The sequence below is a fragment of the Megachile rotundata genome, chromosome 4 (genome assembly GCF_050947335.1).
Source record: "Megachile rotundata isolate GNS110a chromosome 4, iyMegRotu1, whole genome shotgun sequence".
NCBI lineage: Eukaryota > Metazoa > Arthropoda > Insecta > Hymenoptera > Megachilidae > Megachile > Megachile rotundata.
Window position 1 is genome coordinate 11,978,879 of NC_134986.1, and position 8,192 is coordinate 11,987,070.

Genomic DNA, 8,192 nt, shown 5'->3' on the forward strand with positions numbered 1-8,192 from the left:
AAATATTATTGCTAATTATAAAATTTGCTACTCGTGTGTTTAAAAAAATATAATTTTATAGTACGCCATTTTATGTATTAAAAAATAGTTCTATTTATTACTGTATATAAAATATGAATATCGCAAAATTGTTACCTAGAGTACCATTTACTTGGAACTATCGATTACGTTTAAGCTCACGTGCTCATGTCACTTTTCGCGAGTTCCGCTTCCGGTAAATATCGTGGTCACCCACGCAACGTATATCATGATTAACTATAATGATTTAACATGTCCATAGTACATATACAATTTATAAATTTGATCAATACTCCAGGGATTTAATAATGTAGGTACCATAAAAAAGTATATAGGAATAAATATGAATTTTAGCAACTGTTCAATATTCAAGACATTGCATGAAATATGACAGTAGCTATAATGTAGTTCAGGTAAATGTACCATCAGTTGATATAAGAACTATTTCTCATTGTAACTGTCATAGCTACCTTTTTCTCAATAAAGAATTATGCAAATAAATTTGATTTATTAGATACCTAAAGTTTTCTAATATCCATTTCAACTTTCCAAATTCCTGAATATCCAAATTTGTAATTTATAAATTTACATGCGATCCTGAAGCTGGATCGCGCGATCAATCGATTTACCGATCATCGATTCTTTTCGCACAATAGAAAGTATAACCTTACCTTCTGTCACATTATTGGTTTCTCTTTCGAAAGACATCGATCTAGTCGATTGAAGATCGGAAATATTATCTTGCACCCATCACTAGCTTCTCTCTTTTCCACTCGAGTATTCGAACACCTTCGCGTCCGCGTGGTTCCCGTATATATTATTAGAAAACAGTCCCGGCCGCGAAACTGGAACCGGACGGAAGTGCAACGCGTGAAAAACACACGCGACAATCGTTAAGATCTCTCGACGCGTTATTTGTGGCAGACAGAACCACCGTGGTTTCGTAAATAACAGCTGAGACAATTTGACGTATGCAAACTTACCCTCAACGTCCGCCATGTTAGTTGTTAGGAGAAACAATGGTTACCATGGTAACCGATGATAGATTCTATGATATAGAAGCCGGTGTCCTTTGCATTATATTTATTTATATTTTATGCAATACGATAGTATATATTTCATTGATATTATGCATTCAGGGATAGAACGAATTTCATTGCAAAAATGAGTCTGAGAAACTTAAGATATAGGAGTTTTTAATTTCTGATTAAATAAAATAGATGTTTGATAGAATTTTGATGATGACTTTTTCTTCAAAATATTCGCGAGACAGATATAAATACATTGTAACAATATTTAATAACATTAGAGGTAATAGTAATTTGAATTATGGAAGAACTGATCTTGTAAATTAAAATAAGCGCGCCGCCGGTAGATGTAGAGAGTAGTATCATTCTTAAAGCGCGCATACCCACGGTTTTTAATTATAATTCCACCCGTCTTATTAGCGCCGTTGCCTAATTCTAATATAAATCGATAATATCGCATGTGATACAAAATGATAAGGGAAATAACCCGCAAATCGTATGACAGAAATTTTCATTACATATGTATCAATTGCGTTCACACTAGTTTGTTAAAAATTTTGGTTCAACGGGAGCTTGGTAAAATTTTGCAAATAATTGATATCAAAAATAATATACAATGTCAGGATTTATGAAGAAAAATATTGTTAGTAATCTACAGGTAGTTTATCTATAAATAATTTATATTAATAAGTACCATACGGAATGGAGGTTATATAAACTGAGCTGTAATAAATATATTACTTTATTTGATTATTGCAGGTGGGAAAATATGTCACAAGAACGTTCTCTACAAATAGGATGTTATTATCGGAAGAAAAATATGTAGATGTCAAGGAAACTAATGGAGTAAGAAAATTTAAAATGCTAAAGTTACTTATAGTTTTATTAATATATCTTCCTTTTTGTAACTAGGTAAGAGTAATATCATTAAACCATCCCTCCACACGGAATTCTTTATCTCTGGGAATGCTCAAATCTCTGTTATTCAATATTAAGAAGGACGAAAATAATAAGGATTTAAGATCAATAGTTCTTAGATCCCAGCTTCCAAATATGTTTTCTGCTGGGCATAACCTGAAAGAATTGGTTTGTAAATGGAATAAAATATAAAAGTAGCTGAAGTTTCTTTAATATAAGGATTTACATTCATCGCAGAGAAATGATTGGTTGCGTGGTTTAGACTCCTAACAATGGAAAGCTTCATAAGGACATATTTGAAACATGTTCTGAGTTAATGCGAGTAATTACTCAAAGTCCAGTGCCTGTAATTGCTGCTGTGGATGGTGTAGCAGTTGCAGCAGGTTGTCAATTGGTTACTACATGTGATATTGCCATTTGTACTGAAAGGAGTTCATTTGCTACACCAGGGTAAGTCAATGAAATAGGTGTAAATAAATTTATACTTCATACAAAAAAGTTGTATTCTTTTTATAGAGCCAATTTTGGAATATTTTGTTCTACACCAGGTATTCCTTTGGTTCGGAGTGTACCTAAGAAAACAGCCATGTATATGTTGTTTACTGGTTTAAGCATTACTGGAAAAGAAGCATATGAAGTAGGTCTTGTGAGTAAAGTAGTGCCAGTTAACAACTTTGGTAAGTTAGGGTATATAAAAATACAAATTTCTTTAACTAAGAATGTAGTTTAGAGAAGGAAACTAATTCAATGTTCTGGATTAAGTTATATTAGGCCCTCAAAAAATACACACTAATAATTGAATTATTGCATATTATATTCATAGTAGGATTTATTTTGTTTCCAGAACAAGAAATCGAAAAAATTACTGCTGCTATAAATACAAAAAGTCGTTCAATTGTACATGTGGGAAAGACATTTTTATATGAACAAATAGACCTTGATTTGGCAACCGCATATTTCCTGGGATGTGAAAAAATGGTCAATAATTTAAAAATGAAAGATGCGCAAGAAGGAATTAAAAGTTTCATCGAGAAAAGAAAACCCGTTTGGAGTCACGATTACGTAAAAAATTAATGCATACTGTTACGTATACAATGCTACCAATGAACAACTAAATGATACAACTGTTGCAAAAAATATAAGTTTTCTACTGTTATTTTCTAAATAAAATATTGTTACATAACTGTGTACGTAGTGTTTATTTAAGTCTTTATTTTTATTACTACTAGGAAAAATGATCAAAATCATATTACTATAATCGGGTTAGCCTATCATCGCATAACAGAATTTTATTAATTGAGGCCTATACGATAACCTCTAGAAATGAAAATGTACGCGTAACAGATATCATGCATAATACGAAGTTCAAACCACTATAAAAATTCAGAGTTTAAAATAATCAATTAATTAGAAAGTTGTATACACAATATTTTGTAGTCCGTACTTTAAAACGTGAGTATAAAACTGTACATAATTTCTTTGATCGCTTATCACAAAGATGAATGAATCATTTATCTTACATCAGTTTACAAACGTGTAGATTCAATATAGATAGAAGAAAAGGATATAAAAAATATATTTTCCTTCACAATTTACAAAAATTTTGTAAATTTGAGACTGCAATTTTGCTTTAGGAATTTAAAAAATTTTTGACCTTGAGATCTTAGAAAATTCTAATCTTTGAAACTTTAACATAGTAGAAATTTGGGTCCCTGAAGATTTCAAACTCTTGGACTTTAAGTTTTTCTAAAATCACATTACAGGTAAGCTGGTTGTAAAAGGTTGTTGTGGTAGATAGTGCTTATCCTTTTCACAAAAGTTTGGGAGTCCCCGATATCAGTAATTAATTATAAACATCTTAAATAATACTTTATCCACATGAAAGAGATACAACGACTTTAAACGCTTTGTTTTGAATTACGCGTGAATCAGTAATTCAACAGTAATCCCATTTAGTTTCGAACAATGCACATTATCAATAAATAGTAGGAAAGCTGTAAGCTCGTCATTCTAGTCCGACGATAGTCATAATAGGTCACATACTGCAGGGCAAAAGGCATGATCCGTCGTTTCCAGAACCGAGGAGGTTTAACGAGATAAAGAAGTCGTGGTGGTCGACGTTGATCTCGAAGGACGCTGATATCTCGACTCGTCATACAGACTCTTTCTTTTCTTTTTATAATTTTGTCATGTTGCTCCCCACTTATTCAGGACCAGACGAGTTCATAAATCGACTCCAATGTTCATACGTGATGCTAGTACAACGATCACTTCTGACAAAGTTGGTCGAGCGTCCATTGGATTTTTCTTCAGCGACACGTACGACGGAAATAAAGTGCGAGCGTTTAAACTAATCGTTTCGTTCGGTAAGAACAATCGAATCGGTCGATGAGAATTTTTAAGTGTTTTGATAGTGGCTGCATGAGGTTGCGAACGATCTTGCGTGAAAATCGAAAGTTGCGGAAGGCCAAGGGTATTCACCCTGAAACTAAGGTAGCGGAAGAAAACCTGGCAACGATTGTTCAGAGAAAGGTCGCCGAGCTGTTGTTTGAAAATTGCTCTGGTACGTTTTTAATGTTATAAACAAGTTGAGAATCTAAGATGTAATTGTTACTACAAGTTGATATTGTTACCGCGTTATAACTATGATTGAATAGTTACTGCAATTAGTTTATTTTAAATAATGGAAACGGTATGATCATTCTAGATTGTGGAAGAATGGCCATTATTCCGCAGGGTGCATTTGCTGCGTGCAAAGTCCGTCGCAATCTTGAACGCAATTCTATGATAACACCGATAGAAGAGAACGAAAAGGTTGGCAAAGAAAATGTCTTCAGCGAGAGACCTCCATTGGAAGGTACTTATCAGATGCTTTATCAGACGTGTACCGTTGTATCTTTATTTTATGACTGCGTCTTAGAATTCGTTGCTGTCAAACAAGCTGACACTTTTTACTTTTTTATTGATATTCGGGTATTATCGGTATTTAATTAAGTTGATTGGGAAATGCTAAAAATACTTATTATAAAGAGCGTTAATTTTGGGTTAAGTCAAGTGATATCAATTGAAGATTTGAAAATAAATTTAATAGAAGAAGAGAATCTGGTTCATGTTCTTGATGCAGTTGGAAATGCCTTTTATCTTTGTTTGAAATTCAAGAGCACTAATTTAATATTCTCAATGAATTACAATTTTCATTTCACTTTTCACTTATCATGAAAATTTATAGAAATAGGGGTAACTAAATTACAAGTTGAGTGACAAAGAGAAAAGAAGTATTTGATGTAGTATAATAGACTTGTAAAATTTGTATGGGTTTAAGTTCACTTTTGAAAATAATTTTAATAATGCTCTTCAAAGTACAGCCTTACAAAGTTTTAAAATTCTAAAATTTACAAATTACAAATTCTAAAGTCCTAGAGTCGTAAATTTTACCTAAATTATACCAACGACGAATTGACTTAAAAAACTGAGTAAAAATAAAACCTGAAATGATTTCATTTTCATTTTGCAGGTTGGGAGCTCACCCCCTTGAAATACAATAGTAAATTAATGAACAGCATCTGGGGACTGTACAATCGTTATTCTGTGCACAATTTCAAGAAAAACAATGATTCGATTGAAGGGGTGTTTGGGTCGTTCGTGGCGGTTTGGGGGGCGATTTGCCAAAGCTACGCACCCGCCGCGAACTCGGTGGCTGCAACCGCAGCCGCCAAAAACAATTCATAAAATAGGTCCAATATCCAAAGAAAGTTCCATTTATTCTCTTCTCCAACGAACAACTCGCTATTAGTTCGAGAATAATCGTGACAATTGGAACCAAGCTCTGACAACAATTATTGACAGGAAATTGACGTTCGATGATTTTCTTAGAGAATCGTGTAAATTGCAGTTATAGAGAATTTTATGGCAGTATTTTTAATTGTATTTTCTAAAAGACTGTTGCCAATAGTACATATGTAATCATTTTAATTCGATATCAAAAACGATGGAGACGAAATAAATGTATTTTATTTAACTTGTAAAAGACTGTAACGATATTGGTGTATTAGAATGATTAACCAACAGTTATATATAATATGTAATAAATATAACGATATGAATAAAATGAAATAAAACAGTCCGCTAAATGTTATGTTATTTTGTTATTTAAAACTGAAATGTATTATAGAATGTAAACTGTTTAAGCTTTGAACAAGATGAGGGTTTATTTTCACGGTGTTATATTCAAAACTAAACGATTTGAAAATATTTTCACCGTGAAGTATTTGTTCGAGTAAAATCATTTTAATCCAAAAAACTGTCTGAAGAGAGAGTCAAATCAGAGGTAGGTCCAACGTAGATGACACTCTTCTCGAAATGATTCCAATCATCCTCTTCTCGTTTCTTTTTATGCACCACGTAGGTTCTTGGTTTCCTACGTTCTGTGAATTCATCGATTTTATTGGAGCTATCAGAAATATTGAGTTCTAAATCCACAGACACTGACGAAAAAGACCCTTGCGTACTATTGTCGTACGAAACATCTTTCAATCTCTTCATAATTTTATCCACAGAAAGTTTATCGTCGATACCATCGACTGTTTCGGTATAATTATTTTTTCTCTTTTTATCGCGCGAACGTTGTTCGTTGAACTTTTTCGGATAATCGCTACTGCAAACTGTAAACGTACTTTCGTTCGAGCTTTTTATGATTTTCTTGGTGATAACAGCATTTTTGATCTTGGACAAGTAGAGGTTCGGATGTTTGGATTGTAATTTCATTGTTTTGCGGTTTCTCTTCAATTTAGGTAAAGTGGTTTGAGTGGACGCGGTTTGTTTATCGATATTTGATGTTTCCATATTTTGTGAAGATTTAGATCCATTCGTCGGTAAATTAGAGGGGAGATTGATATTCGAAGAAAATGGAGTTTCTCGAGAATCTAATTCGCAGCTGATATCTGAACATTCCTTCTGAAATATTTTATTTTTTGTTGCTCCATATTTCGTGAATTGTTCTCCACTTTTTAGATTTTCTAGATCCTCGAATTTCACTTCTGTTTGATTACCTTCGTTTCTTAAATATTTCACTCTAGTTGGTATTTGGCACATGTCTTCTCGTTTTCCAATTCGAAAAATGTAATTTAACAAGGAAGGCACTGGAGGATCCGTATTAGAGCAAGTATAGTATGCCTAGTAGAAACATATTTAATAATGATTCATAATCATGATACTATTGAACAGGTGTCTAAAAATAATACTTAAGAAATGCTAATTTTGTTTAATATTAGCTTACATTTTTAAAACAGTAAATTTCAACTAAAGTATACTTTAATGAAGCATAACTTGCTCCACGGTAAATAATTTTAAAGAGTTTTATTTTTAATACAAGTTCATTAATTTGCCACGATAATGTTAATTTAAAAATTCGTCCATATCATCTTACATATTATTAATTACTGATACCTTAATTATTTTAGCGAAAATTTGTTTACCTCTTGACCGTCCGCTCGTCCGTTCTTCATCGAGTTTATGCTCGTGATTTTCCTCACGTACCTCTTAAATTTTTTGAACATATTTTTCGTGTTATCAATTTGTCCCACAGAATCCTTTTTCAGATAATTAATTTTTAACGCGTCGATTTCGGAACGTAATTCATCCAGATTATTCGCGAGCATCTTAACCTGATCAATCACTTGTCCCATTTTGCGTTGATCCCGGCAACAGATCTGCACCGACATGTTGACCCCATCAAACTAATTAAACTTTTATCAGATACAGTTCCCGACGAAACAAATTGCACAATTGCATTCATCTACAATGCACGTGGAACGATATCCATTATAAAAATTATATCTTATTCGTCAAGAATCAAAATTGTTTCTTTTATGAAAGAAAAATTGAAAACGACAGGATGAATCGTATGGTATAACCAAGACAGTATAAACAAAGAATTTGAAGTATTATACATATGTAATAGGGAACAAGAACAATTCACGATCAGACATACTAGTTTGTAGTACAACGTCACTAAAGAAAATTTCTAAAATTTATACACTGTTTAAAATTTTTTAATTCTTGAATTTAGAGATTGAAGAGTTTTCAAGTATACAATTTTGAGAATGTTTAAACTTGTAAAAGTACTTCCAAGATTGTTGATATTAATATAAATTTCCCTAATGTTAACAACAGATATTGAGCCATTTGAGCTACATTTTGATTGTGTATGATGATTCAAACATTCTGAGA

At 32.4% G+C, this 8,192-nt stretch overlaps 3 protein-coding genes across 4 annotated transcripts; 2 read left to right on the plus strand and 1 right to left on the minus strand.

Moving 5' to 3' along the window:
- The first annotated feature begins 1,506 nt into the window (after positions 1 to 1,506).
- LOC105663009 (enoyl-CoA hydratase domain-containing protein 3, mitochondrial) lies at positions 1,507 to 3,147 on the plus strand. Of its 2 annotated transcripts, none has more exons than XM_012289632.2 (6): positions 1,507 to 1,704; positions 1,806 to 1,892; positions 1,959 to 2,132; positions 2,227 to 2,414; positions 2,481 to 2,641; positions 2,809 to 3,147. In XM_012289632.2, the coding sequence occupies exons 1-6, from the start codon at positions 1,663 to 1,665 to the stop codon at positions 3,036 to 3,038; spliced, it is 882 nt and encodes a 293-aa protein (XP_012145022.2). In that variant the 5' UTR covers positions 1,507 to 1,662; the 3' UTR covers positions 3,039 to 3,147. The 2 variants fall into 2 exon arrangements, with proteins under 2 accessions (XP_012145022.2, XP_012145023.1); XM_012289633.2 differs by having other exon boundaries at positions 1,507 to 1,689.
- Positions 1,555 to 8,066, minus strand: LOC105663008 (uncharacterized). Its single transcript, XM_012289631.2, has 2 exons — positions 7,439 to 8,066; positions 1,555 to 7,136 (listed from the first exon to the last, which is right to left on the minus strand). The coding sequence occupies exons 1-2, from the start codon at positions 7,682 to 7,684 to the stop codon at positions 6,252 to 6,254; spliced, it is 1,131 nt and encodes a 376-aa protein (XP_012145021.1). The 5' UTR covers positions 7,685 to 8,066; the 3' UTR covers positions 1,555 to 6,251.
- LOC100879419 (uncharacterized) lies at positions 4,057 to 6,094 on the plus strand. The gene is made up of 3 exons (XM_003705122.3): positions 4,057 to 4,527; positions 4,672 to 4,821; positions 5,479 to 6,094. The coding sequence occupies exons 1-3, from the start codon at positions 4,353 to 4,355 to the stop codon at positions 5,691 to 5,693; spliced, it is 540 nt and encodes a 179-aa protein (XP_003705170.1). The 5' UTR covers positions 4,057 to 4,352; the 3' UTR covers positions 5,694 to 6,094.
- Positions 8,067 to 8,192: the final 126 nt, after the last annotated feature.

Bases quoted from the DNA above. Each gene is read 5' to 3' on its own strand.
- LOC105663009 (XM_012289632.2), top strand. From the start codon at position 1,663: ATGTCAGGATTTATGAAGAAAAATATTGTTAGTAATCTACAG. The intron at 1,705-1,805 runs GTAGTTTATCTA...TGATTATTGCAG, and splicing joins ATATTGTTAGTAATCTACAG to GTGGGAAAATATGTCACAAG. The intron at 2,133-2,226 runs GTTTGTAAATGG...TGCGTGGTTTAG, and splicing joins GGCATAACCTGAAAGAATTG to ACTCCTAACAATGGAAAGCT.
- LOC100879419 (XM_003705122.3), top strand. From the start codon at position 4,353: ATGAGAATTTTTAAGTGTTTTGATAGTGGCTGCATGAGGTTGCGAACG. The intron at 4,528-4,671 runs GTACGTTTTTAA...TGATCATTCTAG, and splicing joins GTTGTTTGAAAATTGCTCTG to ATTGTGGAAGAATGGCCATT. The intron at 4,822-5,478 runs GTACTTATCAGA...TTCATTTTGCAG, and splicing joins CGAGAGACCTCCATTGGAAG to GTTGGGAGCTCACCCCCTTG.
- LOC105663008 (XM_012289631.2), bottom strand. From the start codon at position 7,684: ATGTCGGTGCAGATCTGTTGCCGGGATCAACGCAAAATGGGACAAGTG. The intron at 7,137-7,438 runs GTAAACAAATTT...TGTTTCTACTAG, and splicing joins GACGAGCGGACGGTCAAGAG to GCATACTATACTTGCTCTAA.